General features: G+C 47.2%; 1 protein-coding gene across 1 annotated transcript; it reads left to right on the plus strand.

Moving 5' to 3' along the window:
• Window positions 1–7,542: 7,542 nt before the first annotated feature.
• On the plus strand, window positions 7,543–26,073 carry LHFPL5 (LHFPL tetraspan subfamily member 5). The gene is made up of 4 exons (XM_016955339.4): window positions 7,543–8,270; window positions 16,689–16,925; window positions 21,404–21,430; window positions 24,944–26,073. Exons 1-3 carry the CDS (start codon window positions 7,859–7,861, stop codon window positions 21,412–21,414), a joined length of 660 nt encoding a protein of 219 aa, XP_016810828.1. The 5' UTR covers window positions 7,543–7,858; the 3' UTR covers window positions 21,415–21,430; window positions 24,944–26,073.
• The last annotated feature ends 645 nt before the right edge of the window (window positions 26,074–26,718 follow it).

The raw sequence follows: 26,718 nt of genomic DNA on the forward strand, positions 1-26,718 counted from the left end.
TCCAAGGCAAGAGAGGCACCTATGGTGTGAGTGCCTGCTTACATTCTGTGTACTTGGGGCCTCTCTGCCTCGCTACAGTCAGGCCTTGCCTTTGGCCCACCCAAGCCCAGGTGTCTAGCAGTGTCAGACTCCAGGGACGAGGATCCCAGCCTCCCACCCCTCAACCTTCCTTCAGTCTCCTCGGGGGATTCCAGGCCATGCCCAGATCCCTGGGGCTGACAGTTCTGCAACCCCCAGCAGGCCAGGGTGTGTGTGCTTTCACTTTGGTACCCTCCCCCTGCCCTCACACCAGGGGCTGCCTGCAGGCCTGACTCAAGGGCCCTTAGGAGGCCCTTCCTAAATGCCTCCCTCCCCTTTCCTTTCTACCTCACTTACTATCTGCAATTCCAGCATCAGATACTCACCCCTTTAGTTAAGGTTTCCACTCACGCTGCCTCCTACCCAAGGCCACGTGCGCGCATGAGCAGTCGCTAGTCCTGGCTGAGAATGAAGAGGTCTCATGAGCCTCAGATGGAGCAGGGGCCTCGGGAAGCTGGGAAGGGCACAGCTGCCTGAGTTTGCTCAGGCATGGGAACAGAGCAGCTTTTCCTGAAGGACTAGTCATGGCAGCCAGAGGCCCCTGCCCTTCCCCTCTCCATCCCAGGAGGTAGAAGACAGCTCCACTGAGAGGCCCAGGCCTCAAGCACAGCTTTTAATTTAATTTAATTTAATTTTTTGAGACAAGGTCTCACTCTGTCACCTAGGCCGAAGTGCAGTTGTGCCATCTTGGCTCACTGCAGCCTCCACCTCCTGAGATCAAGCAATCCTCCCCCTAAGCCTCCCAGGTCTAAAACTCGTGGGCTCAAGCAATCTTCCCACCTCGGCCTCCTAAAGTGTTGGGATTACAGGTGTGAGCCACTGTGCCCAGCCTCAAGCACAGCTTTGATCCAGACCAAGCTGGCTTCAAAATTCAGCATTTACTAGAGCTACGTGGCCTCAGACACATTATTGAAAGTGAAGCTCCCTGAACCTCACTTTCCTTATTTACCTTAGGGGGATAACGCCTCCTACTTCCTGAGGTCATGATTAAGACAATGCACGTGGAACACCTTCGGAAGTGCCTGGCACATGGCGGGTGCCCAGCCATGTAATATGACCCCCTTCCTCTCACCTTTACATCCCTGGGGTGTGGAATGTAGAGAAATAGCTGGAGGAACAACCAGGAGACTCTCAAAATGAGAAAAACCAATTTGGTTCCAGCGATGCAGAAATACCATTGATGAAAGAACACTATCCCCCCTCTCTTTTATAGAACTCAGTGTTTGAAAGCACTTTTTCCTATGAGTTCACTCTGATCCTTCCTTCTCTTTTCTCTACCTGCTCCCCACCCCCAGGACCTCTGTGAGGTGAGCCACAGGGAAGGGAATCACTATTCCCTTCTCACAAGTCAAGATGGAGACTGGCAAAGGAATCAGAGGAGTGATTTCTCTCCATGAAGGGAGCTGTGAAAACCATCAGCCCTGTCCCTAGTTGGTCTCAGCCAAGCTTGCAGAGGAAAAAGGCTGGAGTTTTTTCCATTACAAATGAAGTGTAGCAAAGAGAACTTTGACACTGTATGTGCTTCTAAAAGGAAAGCAAAAATTAAGTACCTGTCAATGAAAAGAGTCAAACTCTGTACAATATTTGAATAGATTTATTCTGAGCCAAATATGAGCAACCATGGCCTGTGACACAGCCCTCAGGATGTAACCACTCAAGGGGTTCACCTTGCCCACTACCTAGATAGAGCCGATTCATCAAGACAGGGGAATTGCAGTGGAGAAAGAGTATTTCATGCAGAGCCAGCTGTGCAGGTGCAGGAGACTAGAGTTTTAGAGTTGTTGTTGCTGTTGAGACAGAGTTTCGCTCTTGTTGCCCAGGTTGGAGTGCAATGGCATGATCTTGGCTCACTGCAACCTCCGCCTCCTGGGTTCAAGTGATTCTCCTGCCTCAGCCTCTTGAGTAGCTGGGATTACAGGCATGTGCCACCATGCTCGGCTAATTTTGTATTTTTAGTAGATATGGGGTTTCACCATGTTGGTCAGGCTGGTCTCGAACTCCTGACCTCAAGTGATCCACCTGCCTCAGTCTCCCAAAGTGCTGGGATTACAGGCGTGAGCCACCATGCCCAGCAGGGAGCAGAGTTTTTGAAGATAACTTGGTGGGTGGGGGGAAGCCAGTGAGCCAGGGGTGATGATTGGTCAGAGATGAAATCATAGGGACTCAGAGCTGTCTTCGTGTACCCAGTCAGTTACTGGGTGAGGGCCAGTTTATTGATCTGGGTGGGGCCAGCTGATCCATCAAGTGCAGGGTCAGCAAAGTATCTCAAGCACTGATCTTAGGAGTAGTTTAGGGAGGATCAGGATCTTGTAGCCTCCAGCTGCGTGACTCCTAAACCATAATTTCTAATCTTGTGGCTAATGTTAGTCCTACAAAGGCAATCTAGTCCCCAGGCAAGAATGAAGTCAGCTTTGGGAAAGGGCTGTTACTGTCTTTGTTTAAACTATAAACTAAGTTTCTCCCAAAGTTAGTTCAGCTTATGCCTAGGAATGAACAAGGACAGCTTGGAGGTTAGAAGCAAGATGGAGTCAGTTAAGTTAGATCTCTTTCACTGTCTCAGTCATAATTTTGCAAAGGTGGTTTCAGAATGAGGAGAAAACAAAGAAAATGACGCCCTTTTGAGCACTCCGTAGCTTTTATGGCACCTCTACTTGACAAAGTTTATGTAAAATGGAAATAACATGGTCTTTGTGCACATTTACATTAAGGAAAAAGAGCCCTAAGGTTGACCTGCAAACTATAGAATTCCTAAGTCATCTTTTTCTCTATTTTTCTTCTCTGCCTGCTCTAAATCTTCCTTCCTTCCTTCCTTCCTTCCTTCCTTCCTTCCTTCCTTCCTTCCTTCCTTCCTTCCTTCCTCCCTCCCTTCCTTTCAATGGAGTCTCACTCTGTTGCCCAGCCTGGAGTGCAATGGCACAATCTCATCTCACTGCAACCTCTGCCTCCCGGGTTCAAGCCATTCTCCTGCCTCAGCCTCCTGAGTAGCTGGGATTATAGGTGCCCGCCACCACACCCGGCTAATTTTTTGTATTTTTAGTAGAGATGGGGTTTCACTATGTTGGCCAGTCTGGTCTGGAACTCCTGACCTCATGATCTGCCCGCTTTGGCCTCCCACAGTGCTGGGATTACAGGTGTGAGCCACCACGCCCGGCAATCTGCTGTTATTTTTCTATTAAGAGAAAAACCACTGTTTAGATCCAACAAGTTCTTTTTGCAAGCCAGGTGAATTTGTATTTATTTCATGGCTAAAAGTTCTGAAGTAAAAGCTACAAGGTATGTGTGTGTGTATTTAAAAGGCCTTTATAATTTCCATACTTTTATGTTTAATTGGCAATTAAATCTGTTTTAATTTCCCTCTAGAACACCAGACTTTTCTCGGCGCACCTTATAATGTAAATTTTGCTGTTTGACTTTCACCTGAACTGTTTCCTTTAATATGCAAATTTAAGGCTATTTAGCTGTCAACTGCTTAGGGTTGTGAAAGAGGTTATCAAGAATTTGATAACTCCTGAGGTCAGGTGTTTGAGACCTTCCTGGCCAACCTGGCGAAACCCCATCTCTACTAAAAATAGAAAAATTAACTGAGGATGGTGGCAGGCACCTGTAATCCCAGCTACTCGGGAGGCTGAGGCAGAAGAATCGTTTCAATTTGGGAGGCACAGGTTGCAGTGAGCCAAGATTGCACCACTGCACTCCGGCCTAGGTGACAGAGTGAGACTCCATCTCAAAAACAAACAAAAAGAATCTGAAAGATTAAAATAGGAAAAAAAAAAAAGGTTTTTGTAAATCTGTAAGATGTACTTCTATAGGCATGCCTGATATGTCTATGTATTTATGGGTGGTGTGCACAGTGTTTCACTACTGAAAATAAATAAAAGAGCTCTAATTGGCTTAAGAAAATAAAAGCACTTGAACACTTTATCAGGAAAAAAGAAAAGACTAGTCAAATGCTGTTTCAAGTTTATGTAATGTAAGTAAAATCTTTAATAAATAAGCTAGCTTCAAAATTATTATTAATGTTGGGATTACAGGTGTGAGCCACTGCACCCAGCCACTTTTTTACTATTAAAAACAACCTGAGCCAGGTGCGGTGGCTCACGCCTGTAATCCCAACACTTTGGGAGGCCGAGGCGGGCAGATAACTTGAGGTCAGGAGTTTGAGACCAGCCTGACTAACATAATGAAACCCCGTCTCTACTAAAAATACAAAATTAGCCAGGCATGGTGGCACATGCCTGTAATCCCAGTTACTTGGGAGGCTGAGGCAGGAGAATCGCTTGAACCTGGGAGGCGGCGGTTGTAGTGATCCAAGACTGTGCCATTGCACTCAAGCCTGGGCATCAAGAGCGAAACTTCGTCTCAAAAAAACAAAACAAAACAAAACAAAATTAAACAAAACAACCTTACTGGCCGGGCGCAGCTGTAATCCCAGCACTTTGGGAGGCCAAGGCGGGCGGATCACTAGGTCAGGAGTTCGAGACCAGCCTGGCCAACATAGTGAAACCCTGTCTGTATAAAAATACAAAAATTAGCTGAGTGTAGTGGCTCACGGCTGTAGTCCCAGCTACTTGGGAGGCTGAGGCAGGAGAATCACTTGAATCCAGGAGGTGGGTGGAGGTTGCAGTGAGCCGAGATTGCGCCACTGCACTCCAGCTTGAGCAACAGAGTGAGACTTCGTCTCAAAAAAAATAAATAAAGTGAAAAAGTGAAGGGCCAGGCTCAGTGGCTCAAGCCTGTAATCCCAGCACTTTGGGAGGCCGAGGCAGGTGGATCACTTTAGGTCAGGAGTTCGAGACCAGCCTGGCCAACATGGTGAAACCCCGCCTCTACTAAAAATACAAAAATTAGCTGGGTATGGTGGCTCATGCCTGTACTCTCAGCTACTTGGGAAGTTGAGACAGGAGAATCGCTTGAACCTGGGAGGTGGAGGTTGTAGTGAACTGAGACTGAGCCACTGTACTCCAGCCTGGGTGACAGAGCAAAACTCTGTCTAAAAAAAAAAAAAAAAAAAAAAAAAAGGTGAAACTGACAAAACATACCAAAGGGAAAAAAATAGGAGAAAATATTAACATTATAATGCTAAGTGAAAAAAATGTACATACGGCCGGGCGCGGTGGCTCATGCCTGCAATCCAGCACTTTGGGAGGCCGAGGCAGGTGGATCACCTGAGGTTGGGAGTTCGAGACCAGCCTGACCAACATGGAGAAACCCTGTCTCTACTAAAAATACAAAATTAGCTGGGTGTGGCGGCCATGCCTGTAATCCCAGCTACTCAGGAGGCTGAGGCAGGAGAATCAGTTGAACCAGGAAGGTGGAGGTTGCCATGAGCCAAGATCGTGCCACTGCACTCCAGCCTGGGCAACAAGAGCGAAACTCTGTCTCAAAGAACAAAAAACAAAACAAAACAAAAAACTAGCTGGGCATGGCAGTGCATGCCTGTAATCCCAGCTACTTGGGAGGCTGAGACAGGAGGATCGCTTGAACCAGGGAGGCGGAGGTTGCCGTGAGCCAAGATAGTGCCATTGCACTCCAGCTTGGGCAACAAGAGCAAAACTCTGTCTCAAGAAAAGTAAAATAAAAATAAAATAAAATAAAATAAAATTGTACATACATCATCCAATTGTGTAAAGGAGTATGTTCAGAAGGGGGAAACTGCAGGGATTGACAATGGTAATAATAATAATCACCAACATTTTTGAGTACTTTCTCTTTTTTTGTTAAAGCCCAGACTGGAGTGCAGTGGTGTGATCATGGTTCACTGCAGCCTCGACCTCCTGGGCTCCAGTGATTCTCCCACCTCAATCTCCCAAGTAGCTGCGACTACAGGCAAGCACCACCATGCCTGGCTATGCCTGGCTAAGTTGTGTATTTTTTGTAGAGACGGGAGTCTTGCTATGTTGCCCAGGCTAAGTCTAGAATTCCTGAGCTCAAGTGATCGGACTGCCCGGCCTCCCAAAGTGCTGGGATTAGAGACCACTAATGTACCTTTGAGCACTTTAAAAAAAAAATTATTATTATTATTTTTTGAAATGGAGTTTTGCTCTTGTTGCCCAGGCTGGAGTGCAATGGTGCGATCTCAGCTCACTGCCACCTCTGCTTCCCGGGGTTCAAGCAATTCTCCTGTCTCAGCCTCCTGAGTAGCTGGGAATACAGGCACCCGCCACTACGCCCGGCGTAAGTGCATTTCCTGCATTTAATAGATGGCGAAACTGAGGCTCAGGAAGGAAGGTTAAGTCCATGGATGGTTACTTAGTAAGTAGCTCATTCAAATCCAGGCCTGTTGAACCCCAAAGTCCATGTTTTTAAGATTGTCTTGTCTTTCCTTAGCTCCGGACGTTGGTGTTATGATTTTTTTTTTTTTTTTTTTGAGACGGAGTCTTGCTCTGTCACCCAGGCTGGAGTGCAGTGGCGCGATCTCGGCTCACTGCAAGCTCCGCCTCCCGAGTTCACACCATTCTTCTGCCTCAGCCTCCCCAGCAGCTGGGACAACAGGCTCATGCTGCCACGCCCGGCTAATTTTTTTGTATTTTTAGTAGAGACGGGGTTTCACTGTGTTAGCCAGGATGGTCTCGATCTCCTGACCTCATGATCCGCCTGCCTTGGCCTTCCAAAGTGCTGGGATTACAGGCGTGAGCCCCAGCGCCCAGTGGAATTTTCCTAGTTCTTTACACTAGCCATGTATTTACCTATAAAATCAGGAGAAATATGTATATATATATATAATATATTAAAACATATATATATTTAAATGGGGAAATATGTAACAAACAAATAGAAACAAGGGGAGAAAGGCATTGTATTTGACAAAACACATATGTTCAGGTCTGAGAAGGCTCATAAAGAATGTTGTCTGCTATACTTTGTAGTTGCTTCTGTTATCACACAATCAGTCTGCATATACAGGCGTTTTATATATATATTTATATAGACTACATATATACGTATATTATATATGTAAATATTTCACTGTCTTTGAGGACGGGGGCCCTGTCTTTTTTATCTGTGGTTTTGCTTAGATGTTCTCCAACATAATCTTAACACATAGTATGCTTTTAGAAATCGTTGACTGAATGCTAAGGACGAAAAACCAGTGACCAGAAGGCAACCAGGAAAGGCTTTGCTGACCTCCGGAGTGGTGGAGTTGGAGGTTCTGGGAAGGTGACTAGGGAGCCAGGCAGGGGCGGGGTGGGATGGGATGTGGACAGCGCTTTTGCGGGGGGAAAGCGTTTTTGCGGCTGGAACTGAGCAGTAGGAATGTGTCAGTCACATCCCCACCTTCCCAATTCTTGTCATCCCGGTTCAGGAAGGTGAACGGTGTTCCGATTCCCCGCGGCGGGGGCCTGTAGTGGGAGCTCTGCCCCTTCCCCGCCTCTGCTGCAGGCCCCGCCCCTCGCCCGGAACCCCGGGGCGCTGGCCGCGGTGCTGAAACGGCGCCCTCCGCGGACGGAGGAGGGGGCGGGGCTCTCGGGAGCCGTGAGCCGGGAAGGAAGACGGGCAGGGCGGCGCCAGAAGGCCCTGGTGGGCTTGGGAGGAGGCAGGAGACTGGAGACAGCCTCGGCTAGAGCGGACACAGGCACCTGGCAAGCTTTCGTTGACCAAATCAAGGTTGTCCTTGTCATATTAAGCCTCTTCCCCTTGCCTTGAAGGGACCTCACCTGGTGCCCTGACCTCAGCCTCCTCCCCAAACCCCGCTGGGGAGTGACCTGCTTCTAGGCCTCCATCCACAAAGCCACGGACTTGCAGCCCACGGGACCCCAGCCCAGGGCCTGCTGCCCTCACCATGGTGAAATTGCTGCCGGCCCAGGAGGCAGCCAAGATCTACCATACCAACTATGTGCGGAACTCGCGAGCCGTGGGCGTGATGTGGGGTACCCTCACCATCTGCTTCTCCGTACTGGTCATGGCCCTCTTCATCCAGCCCTACTGGATCGGCGACAGCGTCAACACACCGCAGGCAGGCTACTTCGGCCTTTTCTCCTACTGCGTGGGTAACGTGCTGTCCTCCGAGCTCATCTGCAAGGGCGGCCCCCTAGACTTCTCCTCCATCCCCTCTAGAGCCTTCAAGACTGCCATGTTCTTTGTGGCCTTGGGCATGTTCCTCATCATTGGCTCCATCATCTGCTTCAGCCTGTTCTTCATCTGCAACACGGCCACAGTCTATAAGATCTGTGCATGGATGCAGCTGGCTGCGGGTAAGCAGGGATGGTGGGAGGGCAGGCAGGGGCCCACCCCGGGGCCACAGCTGCAGCTGCACCATCCCACCCTCTGCCAGGGCTCTGGGCCTTAAATTTAGCTGTTCTCCTATAGCCCAGTCCTACTCAGTGCTCTGCAGAAGATTCTGAGGAGTTGAGAATCTTAAAATGGCAGAGGCAGAAAAGACCTTAGAGACCAAGCTGTCCAACCCTCTCATCCTACAGATGAGGTTCTGAGCCCAGAACCTCATCTGTAAGGGGAAGTGACTTGCCCAGGAGCACACAGTTGCCAGTCCTGATTCCCAGGCCATCACATCAGTTTTTGCAGCTGTGAGAGAGAGAAAGAAGGAAGCTTCCATAGTTGGCCATGTGGGAATAGGACTCAACCCTAGCACAAAGTAGTGACACCAGTCAAGCACATTCTAGATGCCTTCATCTCCCACCTCTGGGCTTTTGTTCTTTTTAAGAGTGCCCAGAACTCTGTCCTCATTCTCTCTCTCCCACTCCAAACTGCTCTCAGATTCTAAGGTCTCTTGCTGATTTTGGAGTGTTACTATTATGCAGGGTATGACCTTGCCTATAGAAACTTTCATCTAAATTCCCCTCTTTCATTGTGGAGTGAAAGTCTTTTTTCCTTGATCATGGGATTTTATACTTAAGGCAGCAAATGGAGTGATATTTTGTGAGGTAGAGGAAGCTATTTAGGGTCCTTTTGTTGTTGTTGTTGTTTGTTTGTTTTTTGAGACAGAGTCTCACTCTTTGGCTCAGGCTGGAGTGCAGTGGCATGATCTCAGCTGACTGCAGCCTCAACCTCCTTGGACTTACGTGATCCTCTCACATCAGCCTCCCAAGTAGCTGGGACTCCAGGTGCGCACCACCATGTCTAGCTAAATTTTTTTGTATTTTTTGTAGAGACGGGGTTTTGTCATGTTGCCTAGGCAGGTCTTGAACTGCTGGGCTCAAGTGATTTGCCTGCCTCAGTCACCCAAAGTGTTGGGATTTCAGGTGTGATCCACAGCACCTGGCCTAGGGTCCTTTAAAACAATGTGGGGGCTGGGCACAGCAGCTCACACCTGTAATCCCAACACTTTGGGAGAGAGCATCACTTGAGCTCAGGAGTTTGAGACTAGACTGGGCAAGATGGAAAGACCCTGTCTCTAAAAATAATAATAATAATAAATAAAATAAAACAAATAAAACTGTGGGGTAGGCAGCTACTTGTGCCTTGAGGCAAAACCTCCCTGGTCCTTTTTCCTGCTTCTAGCTCAGGAAGGCTTCTTGGTCCTTGTGCCAAGTGGTCTTGCTCTTCTCTGTAGCCCAGGAAGAGGGTTAAGACCTTGTGCTGCAGCCTCTGGTACCTTGGTCCCTGCACACCTCAGGGGCCACAAACTGTCCATGTGGGTGAGATGTCCAGGAGTAGTGCCGGGGACTGGAAACTAGAGTGAAACCATCTCATTGGTCAGAATGAGAAGTGCTGTCATCTTTAAGAGGGAGACTGAAACAGGCATCTGAATCCCAGACCACCAAACATGCAGATTCAAGACTGCAGAGTTGGAGGGGACCCCAGAGAGCTATATCCACCCCCCAACTATAGATGAGGAATCTGCTGCTGAGAGAAAGGACCAGACTTGGCCAAGGCTGTAGCAGCTCAGCAGGCACCTGAGGACCTGGAAGAATTAAGCGGGCAACTGAGGACCAAGGAACTAGATGTATTCCTAAGATGTTTTTACTGAGTCACATATTTACATAAGTATAATGATCTATGAAATATCTTTACATATATTATCTGGAGGAGCCCCAGCACAACCCATTGAGGTGGGTATTTCTCTATTTTACAAAGAAGGCCCCTAGTGGGTAACTTGTCTTTGAGCATACAAGTAGGAAGGCATGCACCTTTGATTCCAAATCTTGCACCCAGGCTACTCACATGGCTTCAGAGTTCCCAGCAAATCCCCCTTGCCACCTCCCTGTTCTCTGTAGTCTCTCTGTATGATAAGAGAGAGGCCGGGGCAGGGGTGGGCAGTGGGGAGCAAGGTAGGTGGTGGCCATGTCAAGAATGATGGTGGGGGCAGGCACAGCGGCTCATGCCTGTAGTCCTAGCACTTTGGGAGGCCAAGGAGAGGGGATTGCTTGAGGCCAGAAGTTCAAGACTTCAAGACCAGCCTGGACAACATAGTGAGACCCTATCTCTATTTTATATATATATATATATAAATTAAAAATAATCATAATAAATAATATATATAAATAAAAATAATAATAAGGCCAGCTGCAGTGGCTCAGGCCTGTAATCCCAGCACTTTGGGAGGGCGAGGTGGGCAGATTGCTTGAGCTCAGGAGTTCGAGACCAGCCTGAGCAACATGGCGAAACTGTGTCTCTACAAAAAATACAAAAATTAGCTGGGTTAATAAAAATATTGAGTATATATATATATATTCTTTACTACATATTCATTTTATACATATATATATATATGAACAAAGGGAAAATGAAGATTTAGCAGTTTTATGCCAAAGAGGAGTGAAATAGACCCTAATATGCTTGCCAGCTCTTCTTCCCTTTCAGGGTTATGGGATGCTGGAGACACAACCATCTGTCTCATTCTCAGGGCTGTCTGCAAACCCCCCTTCCCTGAAACATCCCCCAACAGGTGCCATGTGTGAGCAGGCAGTGCCAGGAGGGGGAGGGGTTGACAGGCCATCTGAGTCAGACACTATCTGGGTCGAAAAGCTGGAGACACTGATAGCAGAGGTGGCCAGGTGCCATCTCATGCAACATTTATGTTAGGGAAGGCAAGACTGGTGTCATGTTCCATTCTGCTGTGCTGCGGAAGGGGAAATGAGCCAAAGGGAGAGATGCAGAGTGGGCGGGTCCCATATCCAGCAGCTGGGAGATACATCTATTCATTAGTACCCTTGCCAAGAAGCCTGGGAACAGGGAGGGGGCAGGGGCAGGGAGGACTGATGCTTGGGCGATATGGGGCTGCAGCCTAACAAGATTAATTGGGCTTCTGGGTGCCAGGTGTAGGCTGGGAGTTGTCCCAGCTCCTAGAAACACAGGTAGACCAAACTGCTTGTCTTCTCTGAGTCTTGGTAACCTCATGTCTTAGTCAGTTTTACTTAGTTCTATTTAGTCAGGGCTGCCATAACAAATTACCATAGACTAGGGGGCTTAAAACAACAGAAATTCATTTCTCACAGTTCTGGAGCCTGGAGGTCTGAGATCTGGGTGCTGGCATGGCATTAGCACGAGATCTCTGGTGAAGGCCTCTTCTAGGCTCTAGACTGCTGACTTCTTGATGTCCTCACATGGTGAAAAGAGGATGACAGGGCTCTCTGAGGTCCCTTTTATGTATTTATTTGCATTGATGATTATTATTATTGAGTCAAGGTCTCAAAAATTATTATTTTTATCCAGGCTGGAGTGCAATGGCATGAACACACCTCATTGCAGCCTTGACCTCCCAGGCTCAAGTGATCCTCCCTCCTCAGCCTCCCGAGTAGCTGGGACTACAGGTGCATGCCACCACGCCCAGCCAATTTTTGTATTTTTTGTAGAGATGGGGTTTCACCATGTTGCTCAGGCTGGTCTGGAACTCCTGAGCTCAGGCGATCTGCCTGCCTCAGCCTCCCAAAGTGCTGGGATTACAGGCGTGAGCCACCGCACCCGGCCTTATTATTGTTTTTAATTGACATAATAATTGTACATATTTATGGGCTACAGTGTGATATTTCGATACATGTATACAAGCTGGGCTTGAAATCCAGGCAGCCTGGTCTAATGTTTCCTAGCTTTTCCTACTGAGAAAATGAAGGTAATTAGCATATCCATCACCTCAAACACTTAAAACATTTCTTTGAGTTGGGACGATTTCAAATTTGCTGTTCCAGCTATTTGAAAATATACGATAGATTGCTGTTGGTTATACTCACTCTACAGTGCTAAAGAACACTAGAGCTTATTCCTCCTGTCTAGCTATACTTTTGTATCCATTAACCAACCTTTAGCTGCCCCTCCTCCCCTCTGGGGTCCCTTTTATAAGGGTTCCAATCCCATTCGTGGAGGGCCCTACCCTCATGACCTAATCACCTCCCAAAGGCCCCACCTCCTAACACCATCACACTGGAGGTTAGGATTTCAACACAGGAAATCTGGGAGGAACAAACATTCCACTGTACCCCATCTGTAGAACATAGCAGCAGTACCCACTTCAGGGGGGTTCTGTGAAGATGGGATAATAGAATGCATGTAAAACACCTTGCACATGGTAAGTGCTCAGTACCTGTGAAAAACACAAAAAACAGGCTGGGCATGGTGGCTCAAGCCTGTAATCCCAGCATTTTGGGAGGCCGAGGTGGGTGGATCATGATGTCAGGAGATCGAGACCATCCTGGCTAACACAGTGACACGCCGTGTTACAAAAAAATACAAAAAAATTAGACAGGTGACATAATCCAGGATGCAACTGGGGAAGCCCCAGGCACAGCTGCCCTGTGGGCAGGGGATAATCCCCCCCAAAAATACAAAAAAATACAAAAATAAAAAATTAGCTGGGCTTGGTGGCGGGCGCCTGTAGTCCCAGCTACTTGGGAGGCTGAGGCAGGAGAATGGCGTGAACCCAGGAGGCAGAGCTTGCAGTGAGCCAAGATCGCGCCACTGCACTCCAGCCTGGGCGACAGAGCGAGACTCCGTCTCAAAAAAAAAAAAAAAAAGAAAGAAAAGAAAAACACAAAAAACAACTATATCAGTGAGCATGAGAAGTGATGCCATAGTAACAAACCACTCCCAAATCTTGGTGGCTTAGAACAAAGGTTTATGTATTTCTTGCTTATGGTCCGTGCCAACCGGGGATAGGTGGGGGCTCCGCTCTCACTGCTGTCTCCTGGGACCCTCGCTAGTGGCATCAGTCACCATCAGCTGTCCTCGCATCAGAGGGAAGGGAACTCTGGGAGGTCTCCCACTGCAGCTAAGTGCTGTGGCCCGGAAATACACACATCTCTGCTCACATGTCATTGGCCAGAGGAAGGCAGATGGCCTCACTTAACCTCAAGAGAGCGGAGCAAGGAAGTACAACCTTGCCTTGCACCTGGAATATTCGTGAGCAGCTCTAATGGCATTCATGTCACTGAGGTGGCTTCTGTCTGACTCCAATGTCAATAATAATAGCAGTGACTAACATTAATTGGCCACTTACCATGTACAAGACATCATAGTAAGCGTTTTCTGTAAATGATCACACTTAATCCTCACAGTGCTGCTATGAGTCAGATACTTTACAGACAACAGGACGGAAGTCAGAGAGGGTAAGTAACCTGGCCTGAGAACACTGTGCTGGCTTCTACTTAGAGCCTTGAGATGCCACAACTGGGGCTGACACCCACTGTCCCCAGAACCGTGGGTGGATGGGTAGAGTGCTCGCAGGGGACTGTGGCACCAACACCCTGTTTCTAGGTCAGAGGCCCTGGGCTTTTTTCCGGAGCCCCCACAGGAAGATGGTGCAGGAGGGGAGGGGCCACGGGAGGAAGTGATGGAGAGAATGCAAAGCCTGGAAGGGCAGCTCCTTCCCACCTTCACCTCTGCCCATGAAGCCAGGGGCCCTGCCAGGCACTGGAGGGCTGGACTCACATCAAGTCGGGGAAGGGCTGGCTACGTAGGTTTCACCACGGAGCTGTGGATGGCTCCCTCTCCTCCACCGTGGGTATCTTCCTGAACACTTAGTTTTCACTGAACACGTAGGAAGTCTGAAATGTCACCGCTAATTACATTCAGCCCCTGGGAGAGATGTCATGTTCTGGGGGTGGAGGGAATAAACTTTGAAGTCAGGAAAGTCAGGAATGGAGAACTCAGGCCTTGGCCCTGTCATAGCTGGATGACTGGATGGCTGGTAAGTCACTTGGTTTCTTTGAGCCCTCAGTTTTCTAATCTGTAAAATGAGGATATTAATAGCCAGCCCACTTCACAGAAAGGTGGTCACAGTCAAGATGGTACATGAAGTATTTTGTGATCTATAAAGAACTATCTAAATAAGCTTCTCCTAAAAAAGATCAAAGGAAGCGTGATATATTTAGGTGGGGAGGTGGGACCCTGATTTTTCCATTTACTGTGCATTTGTTTGACCTCCTGACCTTCTTTGTAGAACAAGCTGGGAGCAGGGAAGGTAACTTTAGGCCTGAAGAGGTGCTTCTTTGAGGGTCTCCTGAGTAGGGTACAACCTTGGGACTAGAGAGCCTCCAGACCTGTGGGAAAGCAGCACAGATAAGGGGAGCACCCCCTGCCCGTGGGGCAGCTGTGCCTGGGGCTGGCTGCCCCAGTTGCATCCTGGATTATGTCACCTGTCTCTGCTTCACCCCAGCAAAGCTAAAGTGAGGGGGTGGTTTGATGGAAAGGGATGGAAGAAGTGGGGGGAAAGTGGGGGCAACAGATTTTTTAGCTGTAAATAATAAGTCAAGTAAGGCACAGGGTGTGATAATAACTCTCACAGTCAACTCTTATGGAGTGCCAAGTCTGTGCCAGGCACTGTTCTACACTCTTTTCCAGTATTAACTCATTTGAACCTTGCTGTAACCACAACAGGAAGGTTGGAGTTATTATTATGTCCATTTTGTAGATGAGGAAACTGAGGCAAACAAAGCTTAAGTATGGCTGGGCACGGTGGCTCACGCCTGTAATCCCAGCACTTTGGGAGGCCAAGGCCGGCGGATCACTTGAACCCAGGAGTTCAAGACCAGCCTGGCCAACGTGGCAAAACCCTGTCTCTACGAAAAATACAAAAATTAGCCGGGTGTGGTGGTACATGCCTGTAATCCCAGCTACTCAGGAGGGTGAGGCAGGAGAATCACTTGAATCCGGGAGGCGGGTGTTGCAGTGAGCCGAGATCGTGCCACTGCACTCCAGCCTGGGCGACAGAGCAAGACTCTGTCTCAAAAAAAAAAAAAAAGAAAGCTTAAGTCGCTTGCTCTGAGTCACATAGCTAGGTAGCAGAGAACTGGGTTTGAAATCCAGGCAGCCTAGTCTAGTGTTTCCCAGCTTTTCCTACTGAGAAAATCACCTGGAAGAGTGCTTTTGAAAACAGGGATTATTGAACCCAACCATGACCTAGGAACTAGCATTTTTTTTTTTTTTTTTTTTTTTTTTTTGAGATGGAGTCTTGCTTTGTCACCCAGGCTGAAGTGCAGGGGCGCCATCTCGGCTCACTGTAGCTCCGCCTCCCAGGTTCACACCATTCTCCTGCCTCAGCCTCCCGAGTAGCTGGGACTACAGGCGCCCACCATCATGCCCGGCTAATTTTTGTATTTTTAGTAGAGACGGGGTTTCACCGTGTTAGCCAGGATGGTCTCGATCTCCTGACTTTGTAATCCGTCCACCTCGACCTCCCAAAGTCCTGGGATTACAGGCGTGAGCCACCGCACCCAGCCTCCAGGGGATTCTTAACTTTAGGGACGTGTAGCAACTGGACTATGCTGTACTGGGTAAGAGTGAGGAGGAAACCTGTTTGCTTGAATGGAAGGCTTTTGAAGGAAGCAGCCAGGGACAGTCTGGAAAGCCTTCCTGTATTCATTAAATCTAAGATACCTGAGTTGTAGGACACACTGTTATTCTATGTACTATAAAAACAAAATATACTGATAATCTGGCCGTGGCCTGACACTTTCTTTTTCCTTTTCCTTTTTTTTTTTTTTTTTTTTGAGACGGAGTTTCGCTCTTGTTGCCCAGGCTGGAGTGCAATGGTGTGATCTCAGCTCACCGCAACCTCTGCCTGCAGGGTTCAAGCTACTCTCCTGCCTCAGCCTCCCCAGTAGCTGGGATCACAGGCATGTACCACCACTCCCTGCTAATTTTGTATTTTTAGTAGAGAACAGGGTTTCTCCATGTTGGTCAGGCTGGTCTCAAACTCCCGACCTCAGGTGATCTGCCCGCCTCGACCTCGGAAAGTGCTGGGATTACAGGTGTGAGCCACCACCCCCAGGCTAGACACTTTCTTATAGAGCTTATTTCACAGATGTTGTAAGTACGAAGAAATGTACATCTCAGCAGTGATGAGTTCTTTGGGCTGGGACTAGATACCGGAGGGCTTTGAAGCCAGGGTAGGTGGTGCCTGGTTGAGTCCAAGGTGAGGAGAATGGCTGAAGGCCTGGGAGGACCACCTGGTGTGGTGGCAGAGCCTGCCTGGGCTGAGGAGCTCAGCTCTGCCTCTGCCCCAACTACTGGGTCTCGGGGGCCAGTTGCTTTAACTCTCAGAGCCTCAGTTTTCTCACCTGTGTTCTGCAAGAAGGATGGTAGAGGCTGCCTCTCATGCCCCCTGAGGCTGTTAACAGAAGGAGAAGGGAGGTGACAACATAACAGCAGTGCAAGGTGTGGGAGGTAGCGGGCTAGGCACACTCGGCCTGATGCCATCTGCACCCCTCCTTCCCCCTCAGCCACAGGCCTAATGATTGGCTGCCTGGTCTACCCTGATGGTTGGGACTCAAGTGAGGTGCGGCGCATGTGTGGGGAGCAGACGGGCAAGTACACGCTGGGCCACTGCACCATCCGCTGGGCCTTCATGCTGGCCATCCTCAGCATTGGTGACGCCCTCATCCTCTCCTTCCTGGCCTTCGTGTTGGGCTACCGGCAGGACAAGCTCCTCCCTGACGACTACAAGGCAGATGGAACCGGTAATCACCCAACTCCACAATGGTGTCCCCTGCCTGGAGACCCTGGGATGTGGGTGGGGGTTCATCTTAGCCAGTCCTCTAAGGCTTGGTCCCTGGCCAAGGGATGGGGACACCAAGACTAATCAGACACACCCCTTGTCCTCCCTGAAATCAAAGGCCAGTGGAGGGTTGCAAGCTAGCAGGTGATAAGGCGATCTGTGATAAAGGAATGTCCCCCTCACCCCTCTACACTCTCAGAGGCTATAGGGGAGAGAGCTGCAATCCAGCCTTGGGGGCTAAGTGTGGTCTCCCCTAGAAGGAGGCACTGAGGCGGGGTCTCGAAGTAATATTCCTGGAAGTTTGTTGGTGGAGATGGGGAACAACAGCAGATGAGTTGCTGGGGAGGGAGTGCGACCTTGAGAACAGGCCAATAAGGGTGCAGAAGTGACAGCTCCTGCAGTGCAGCTGGTGGGAGCCCGAGATCCCTGGAGGAACAGCAGCCTTGGGATTCTCGTAATGTTCGTCCTGTTTCAATTCCCTCCCATCCAAATCCTACCTGTCAGTCATAAAAGTCAGCTGTAGCTGATCCTTGAGGCCCAAGCACATCCTCCAGGAAGCCCTCCCTGATTGCTTCCCATTACTCCCTTCTTCCTAGGGTGCCTTTCGCTTCTGTTTCTCATTGGGCTCTTCCCCTGCCTGTCTTGGGCTAACTTTTTCAGAGCATAAATTTCTTCCCCAAGTCAAGGGCAAGGCCTGTCTTGCACCCCTGTGAATCCCCAAATGCCTGATCTCAGCAGGTGGCCATCACTGGGGACCTGTTACACCTCAGAAACCTCTCCAGTCTCTTTTCCCCATAGCTGTCTTCACATTAGCCCTTGGATTAGAAGCAGCAGCCAAACTCCTCTGTGCACTATAACCAAGGACTCTTCCCACATGAGGAACTTGAAGCCCAAAAGGGAGAGTCACTCAGAAGTTCCCAGAAAGGCAGTGGCAAAGAAGCCCAGAACTCAGGTCCTCTCTGGCCAAGCCCGGGGCCCACTGCTCCATAAGGAAGTGATAGGAAACATTTCATCCTTCTTTGGGGGTGAGAGAAGGATAACCACCTGTTATGTGGTTAAAGATGAAAATAGGCCGGGCACGGTGGCTCATGCCTATAATCCCAGCACTTTGGGAGGCCGAGGTGGGTGGATCACGAGGTCAAGAGATCAAGACCATCCTGGCCAACATGGTGAAACCCCATCTCTACTAAAAATACAAAAAATAGCTGGGTGCAGTGGCTCACAGCTGTAGTCCCAGCTACTTGGGAGGCTGAGACAGGAGAATCTCTTGGACCCAGGAGGCAGAGGTTGAAGTGAGCTGAGATCGCACCACTGCACTCCAGCCTGGACGACAGAGCGAGACTCCGTCTCAAAAAAAAAAAAAAAGAAAAAAAAAGAAAAAGAAAACAAATTACTAGAAAGAGCTGGGCCAAGGAGAGAGAAGATTTCTTCTCATCACAGTAGGGCAGATTCCTATAGTTCCTGGGTCAGGGAAAGGCCTAGGTCCCGGATCCCTTGAGGATTCTATAAAGGGAAGAAAAAATGAACTAGTAGGGCTGGGTGCAGAGGCTTATGCCTGTAACCCCAGCGCTCTGGGAGGCCAAGGCAGGCAGATCACTTGAGGTTAGGAGTTTGAGACCAGCCTGGCCAGCATGGCACAACCCCATCTCTACTAAAAATACAAAAATTAGCTAGGCTTGGTGGTGTGCCCCTGTAATCCCAGCTACTTGGGAGGCTGAGGCAGGAGAATGGCATAAACCCGGGGGGCAGAGCTTGCAGTGAGCTGAGATTGTACCACTGCACTCCAGCCTGGGCAACAGAGCAAGACTCCATCTAAAAAAAAAAAAAAAAAAAAGGAAATAAACCCAAACATTTATGGCCAATTTATTTTCAGCAAGGATGCCAAGACTATTTAATAGGGGAAAGAATAGTCTTTCCAACAAATAGTGCTAGAACAATCAGATCTCTGTATGTGAAAGAATGAAATTGAACCCCTACCTCACACCATATACAAAAATTAACTCAAAGACCTAAACACAAATATAAAACTATAAAAATCTTAAAAGAGGCCAGATGCGGTGGCTTATGCCTGTAATCCCAGCACTTTGGGAGGCCGAGGTGGGTGGATCATGAGGACAGATCGAGACCATCCTGGCTAACATGGTGAAACCCTGTCTCTACTAAAAACACAAAAAATTAGCTGGGCGTGGTGGCAGGCACCTGTAGTTCCAGCTACTCAGGAGGCTGAGGCATGAGAATGGTGTGAACCTGGGAGGCAGAGCTTGCAGTGAGCCGAGACTGTGCCCCTGCACTCTAGCCTGGGCAACAGAGCAAGACTCAATCTAAAAAAAAAAAAAATCTTAAAAGAAAAAAATAGATAAATCAGCTTTCATTAAAATTTAAATTTTTTTTGTTTCAAAAGACACCATCAAGAAAGTAAAAGGACAGCCCACAGAATGGAAGAAAATATTTGCAAATTATAATTGGATAAGATCTAGAATCCAGAATATATTAAGAACTCCTATAACTCAACAATGAAAAGACAGACTACCCAATGCTTAAAATGGGCAAGGGATTTGAATAGAGATTTCTCCAAAGAAGATATACAAATGGCCAATTAGCACACCAAAAGATGCTCAACATCATTAGTCATTGTAAAAATGCCAATCAAATCCACATTGAGATACAATTTCACACCCACTAAGATGATTATAATAAAAAAGGTGAATAATAAGTGTTGGTGAGCAAGTGGAGAAATTGGAACCCTCATTCACTACTAATGCAAATCTTTTGCAACTGCTGCAGAAAGCAGCCTGGCAGTTCCTCAAATGGTTAATCATAGAGTTACTATATGACCCAGTAATTCCACTATTGGGTGTACACACAAGAAAATTAAAAACAAATGTTCACACAAAAACTTATACACAAATGTTCATGGCAGCATTATAGCCAAAAAATGGAATACAATTCAGTGGTTTTTAGTATATTCCATCTCCTGATGAACAGATAAACAAAATGTGTATATCCATGCAATGAAATATTATCCAGCCATAAAAAGGAATGAAGTAGTAAGAATTGCTACCATGTGGATGAACCTTGAAAACATGTTAAATGAAAGGAACCAGACACAAAAGACTGGTTTCCATTTGTATATCTGTGATTCAATTTCTATAAAATATTCAAAATAGACAAATCCATAGAGACAGAAAGCAGATTAGGAGGTGGCTAGGAAGGAGGGGAAACAAGAGTGACTGCTAATGGGCACAGGGTTTCTTTTTGGGGTGATGAAAATGTTTTAGAATTAGTGATGATAGTTGCACAATCTAGTGAATATACTAAAAGCCATATATATATATATATATATATTTTTTTTTTTTTTTTTTTTTTTTTTTTTTGAGACAGATTCTGGCTCTGTCACCCAGGCTGGAGTGCAGTGGCATGATCTCAGCTCACTGCAACCTTCACCTCCTGGGCTCAAGTGATCCTCCCATATTAGCCTCCCAAATAGCTAGGACTACAGGCCCATACCACCACACTTGGCTTTTTAAAAAAAATTTTTTTGTAGAGACGGGGTTCCACCATGTTGACCAGGCTGGTCTCAGAATCCTGGTGTGCACCTCGGCCTCCCAAAGTGTTGGGATTATAGGCGTGAGCCACTGCACCCAGCTTGTTAGTGAATTATATTAATTTTAAAAAAAAAGGATGTGCTGAGGATCTCATAGCATATATAAAGCACTAACAATGCCTGCACATTGCAAGTGATTAATAAATTAGTTCTCCCCCTTTTTTTTTTTTTGATGCCACAGTAGCAGATCTGATAGTTCTTTCTCCTTTCTGTCTTTCCAGCATATTCACTATTTTTTTTTCTTTGAGACAAAGTCTTGCCCCGTCATCACCCGGGCTGGAGTGCAGTGGCGTGATCTGGGGTCACTGCAACCTCCGCCTCTCATTTTCAAGCGATTCTCCTGTCTCAGCCTCCCAAACATTTGGGATTACAGGCACGTGCCACCACACCTGGCTAATTTTTTGTATTTTTAGTAGAGACGGGGGTTTCACCTTGTTGGCCAGACTGGTCTCGAACTCCTGGCCTCAAGTGATCCACCTTCCTCAGCCTCCCAAAGTGCTGGGATTATGGGTGTGAGCCACTGCATTGGGCCATATTCATTTTTTATATCACCCATCTGCCCAACCAATAACAGCTAATGTGCTTCAGCTGCCGAACAATGCCTTTAGGCACTGGAAGTACAGTGGTTAAGGGAAATCTAAGTTGGAGCTTATGGTCTGGTAAGGGAGACAATCATGCGATACAGCTACAAGCTGATAAATGATATGAACAAAAAAGTGCAAGCTTTCTTGAGAGTAAGAGGAATCTGATGTAGTTTGGAGATGGAGTAGTGTGCAGGAAATTATCCTAAAAACGAGACTTGGTAGTAACGTATACTGTTCTCTCCTTCATTACAGAGGAGGTGTGAAGCAGCTGAAGGGTCGGTGAGTAATTCTATGGGAGGGTGGTCTGCGTGCCCTTAGAAAGGCTGGGGCTCTCTGCTTCCTTACTGAATCCTCAGGCATCAGGACACCAGGGGCTGGGCTGTAAGGCTGTGATGCTGCTTGGGGAGAGAGGACCAACACCCCACTGGGGCAGGAGCCATTTGGCCTCTGAGACCTTCACTGGGGAGCAAACAGGAAGCCTTTAGTTTTACCTGTGTCTTTTTTTTTTTGAGATGGAATTTCGCTCTTGTTGCCCAAGCTGGAGTGCAATGGTGTGATCTCGGCTCACTGCAACCTCCACCTCCTGGGTTCAAGCCATTCTCCTGCCTCAGCCTCCCGAGTAGCTGGGATTACAGGTGCGTGCCACCATGCCTGGCTAATTTTTTGTATTTTTAGTAGAAGCGGGGTTTCACCGTGTTAGCCAGGATGGTCTCCATCTCCTGACCTCAGGTGATCTGCCTGCCCCTGCCTCCCAAAGTGCTGGGATTACAGGTGTGAGCCAACGCGCCTGGCCTTACTTGTGTCTTGAAAGGTGGAAAAAGATCAGGGAAAGAAGAAATAATTTCAAACACAAATTCATGTTTTATGGAGCCTGGCACACAAGAACAGACTGTTTTTAGAAGTCATTATTGTAATTTGGACCCTTATTTTCAGAAATAATTTTTAAGTGATTTGTAAGAAACATACTAGAAAACCTAATAAAATAGAAAATAAAAGTCATAGACAGAAAAACAAATATTCAAAAAAGCTATGCTAATAGTATTACTGTCTTGAGTATTAAATTTAGCTCTGATTCCTGATAGCCGAGGCAAAAAGAAAAACAGTAAGTTAACCAGTTTTAATGTCTGGTTTAAAAAGAAGCGCAACATATTCATTTATCTTTTAAGTTTCCAAACATTTGTTAAATGTGATTTAACAAGAACATTCAGGAATGCATTTAAAAAAGAAAAAGAGGACCGGGCGCGGTGACTCATGCCTGTAATCCCAGCACTTTGGGAGGCTGAGGTGGGCGGATCACGAGGTCAGGAGATCGAGACCATCCTGGCTAACATGGTGAAACCCTGTCTCTACTAAAAATACAAAAAATTAGCCAGGTGTGGTGGTGGGCACCTGTAGTCCCAGCTACTTGGGAGGCTGAGGCAGGAGAATGGTGTGAACCCAGGAGGCGGAGCTTGCAGTGAGCTGAGATCGTGCCACTGCACTCCAGCTTGGGCGACAAAGCGAGACTCCATCTCTAAATAAATAAATAAATAAATAAATAAAATAGAATAAAATAAAATTTAAAAAAATAAAAAAGAAAAAGAAACCCTCACAACAGTGTTGCCTCCCTAACAGCTGCCTGGAGGACCTGCAGCTGACCAGGCGCTTTCTGTGGGAAGGAGGGTTTAGCTCCATTTAAGCTGTTTTTATTTTTGCAAAGTGCCTTCCAATCCTTGACCACATATACTTTAAAAATAATCATACATAAAATTGTCACCTCCACCTCCTGCACTTATTAGAGCATGATTCTCAAACTTCAGCGTGCATACCGTCATCTGGGGATCTTGTTAAAATGCAGATTCTGCTGGGTGCAGTGGCTCATGCCTGTAATCCCAGCACTTTGGGAGACTGAGGCAGGCAGATCACCTGAGGTCAGGAGTTAGAGACCAGCCTGGCCAACATCAGGAAACCCCATCTCTACCAAAAATACAAAAATTAGCTGGGTGTGGTGGCGTGCACCTGTAATCCCAGCTACTCAGGAGGCTGAGGCAGGAGAATCGCTTGAACCCAGGAGGCGGCGGTTGCCGTGAACTGAGATCCCATCACTGGACTCCAGCCTGGGCGACAGAGCAAGACTGAGTCTCAAAAAAAAATGCAGATTCTGATTCAGTTGGTTGGGTGGGTCTGGGGCCGTAGACCCTGCATTTCTAATGAGTTTTTGGGTGACAGGCTGCTCAAACAGGAATCACACTTTGCATAAAAAAGCATTAGAGCATAACCTTTGTGTGTGTGTGTGTGTGTGTGTGTGTGTATGTGTGTGTGTGTTCTTGACACGGAGTTTCAGTCTTGTTGCCCAGGCTGGAGTGCAATGACATGATCTTGGCTCATGGCAACCTCCGCCTCCTGGGTTCAAGCCATTCTCCTGCCACAGCCTCCCAAGTAGCTGGGATTATAGGCATGCGCCACCACACCCGGTTAATTTTGTATTTTTAGTAGAGACGGGGTTTCTCCATGTTGGTCATGCTGGTCTCGAACTCCCGACCTCAGGTGATCCTCCCGCCTCAGCCTCCAAAAGTGCTGGGATTACAGGCATGAGCCACGTGCTCGGCTCCCTTTTTTATGTTTTTGCAATATTTTTAATTTAGGTTTTTCAAAGCCAGAAACTCCACAGCACTGGTGTACCACAATTTTTTTTTTTTTTTTTTTTTTTTTTTTTTTTTTTTGAGACAAGGTCTTGCTCTGTTGCCTAGCCTGGAGTGCAGTGGCACAATCACAGCTCATTGAAGCCTCAACTTCCTGATGCTCAAGTCATCCTTCCACCTTAGCTTCCTGAATAGCTGGGACTACAGGCACATACCTCCTGCCCAGCTATAATAATTTTGGTTTTTTTGTTTGTTTGTTGAAGAAACGATGTTTTGTCATGTTGTCCAGGATGTTCTCGAACTCCTGGGTTCAAGTCATCCTCCTGCCTTAGCCTCCCAAAGTGTTGAGATTACAGGCACGAGCCACTGCGCCTGCCTGGTGTACCATTTTTTAAACCAGACCTTGGTTATTAGACATTTAGGGTTGCTATCATAGATAATAAAACTTTTTGCTTCTGTTGATAATATCCCAAGTGGCATTACTGAATCAAAGGGCAACCACACCTCTCTGTTTGCCTTTTTTTTCCTCACACTACATTTTAAAAGACCTAAGTTTTTACTTGAATGACAATCAGTACTATCTTACACATGAATGAGGAAATTTGCATGTCTAGGTAGAACTGAAGTCAAAATTTGAGCATACATAGGGAAGTGTTTATTATTTATTTTTGATACATAGTTTTTTTGTTTTGTTTTGTTTTTTGTAATTTTTTTTGAGATAGCATCTCGCTCTGTCGTCCAGGCTGGAGTGCAATGGTCTGATCTCGGCTCACTGCAACCTCTGCCTCCCAGGTTCAAGTGATCCTCCTGCCTCAGCCTCCCAAGTAGCTAGGACTACAGGCACGTGCCACCACGCCTGGCTAATTTTTTGTATTTTTAGGAGGGACAGGATGGTGTTGATCTCCTGATCTCGTGATCCGCCCGCCTTGGCCTCCCAAAGTGTTGGGATTACAGGTGTGAGCCCAATTTTGGTATTTTTAGTAGAGACAGGGTTTCACCATGTTGGCCAGGCTGGCCTCGAACTCCTGACCTCAAGTGATCCACCCGGCTTGGCCTCCCAAAGTGCTGGGATTACAGGCGTGAACCACCGCACCCAGCCTATATTGGTTTTTAAAATGTCAGATTTTAAACTCTCGCAATCTTTTGTTCTTTTGTTTTTCTTATACCACAGGTCATCTATTTCCCAGACACAGGAAAACTAGGGAATCAAATTCTTCAGAGATAAGAACTTGTTCTTCCAAGTTTCCTTGTTCCTGGCTACTATAGGCCTGAAGCCTGAAGCCTTTTATTATAACACTAAAACTGGACAGTCTCCTGAGACAAGACCTCCTACTGTACTCTTTCTGGGGAAGCAGAACTGCAGTGACCCACTTCAAAGATATTCAGAGGCTGAGCGGTGCAGGGAGTGCTCAGTTGCTGGGGATGGGATCCAAGTCCTCTTCTTAGTTCCGCACAGCAGCAAATCGCTTCACCTTCTTGAGGCCTCTCCTCTGTAAAGCGAGAGGGCTAAATGGGTCCATCTCTAGGGGCCTTCCCTCCCAGGTCTGTGTCTGATAGCATACACACACACACACACATACACACACACACATACACACACACACACTCACACACACATACATACAAACACACACACAAACACACACACATACAAACACACACACACATACATACACACACACATACATACACACACACACATACACACACACACACACACTCTCACACACACACAAATGCCCAACCAGCTCTAAGAGGGCTACTGAAGAGGTGGCTGGACATGTGCTGGGTCATTTTTAGGGTGAGGTGTAAGGGGTCTTTTGCTTCTCCCTTCTCATATTTTGTTTTCTTATTGCTGCTCAGAGGAGGGTAAGGAATGGAGGGGCCATCAGAACTTGAATCCTTTAACATCCACCAGGAAGTTTTATGAAGAGTGGGTGATAGGATCTAAAATCTCTGGAGACTTTTTTCCTCCCGGGAGCCAAATATCACATTTCCTTATGGTGCCCACACTGACTCAACCAGAACTGGCTACCAGCTTCAGAAATGTGTTACTTATGTTCAAGTAATTTTTTATAGGAATAGATGACTTTTTTTTTTCAAAAACTTTGGATTTGGCATATAGTCATCTATAGGGGGATTGGTTCCAGGATCCCCTGCAGATGCCAAAATACATGGATGCCCAAGTCCTCAGCTAAAAATAGCGTAGTATTTGCATATAACCTACGCACATCCTCCTGTATACTTTAAATCATCTCTAGATTACTTATAATACCTAATACAATGTAAATGCTATGTGAATACTTGTACTGTGTGGCTTTTAATTTGTATTTGTTGTTGTATTGTTATTTATTTTTGAGACAGAGTCTCGCTTTCTTGCCGAGGCTGGAGTGCAAAGGCGCCATCTCAGCTCACTGCAACCTCTGCCTCCCAAGTTCAAGCGATTCTCCTGTCTCAGCCTCCTGAATAGCTGGGATTACAGGCATGTGCCACCATGCCTGGCTAATTTATTTATTTGTTTGTTTATTTATTTATTTTTGAGACGGAGTCTTATCCTGTCGCCCAGGCTGGAGTGCAGTGGCATGATATCAGCTCACTGCAACCTCCGCCTCCCGGGTTCAAGCAATTCTCCTGCCTCAGCCTCCTGAGTAGCTGGGATTACAGGTGCCCGCCACCACGCCTGGCTAATTTTTGTATTTTTAGTAGATATGGGGTTTCACCATGTTGGCCAGGCTGGTCTGGAACTGATCTGCTTGCGTCGGCTTCCCAAAGTGCTGGGATTACAGGTGTGAGCCACCGTGCCCGGCCTGTATTGTTATTCTTTACTGGCTTTTCTTCCTGAATATTTTACATCTGTGGTTGATTGAATCTGCTTAGTGGAACCCACAGATACGGAGGACCAGCTACTAAATGGTGAATCTTCAGTTGGCCTCCAAAGGGGAATTC

Source organism: Pan troglodytes, chromosome 5 (genome assembly GCF_028858775.2).
Source record: "Pan troglodytes isolate AG18354 chromosome 5, NHGRI_mPanTro3-v2.0_pri, whole genome shotgun sequence".
Taxonomy (NCBI): Eukaryota; Metazoa; Chordata; class Mammalia; order Primates; family Hominidae; genus Pan; species Pan troglodytes.

Bases quoted from the DNA above. Each gene is read 5' to 3' on its own strand.
- LHFPL5 (XM_016955339.4), top strand. From the start codon at position 7,859: ATGGTGAAATTGCTGCCGGCCCAGGAGGCAGCCAAGATCTACCATACC. The intron at 8,271-16,688 runs GTAAGCAGGGAT...CTTCCCCCTCAG, and splicing joins ATGGATGCAGCTGGCTGCGG to CCACAGGCCTAATGATTGGC.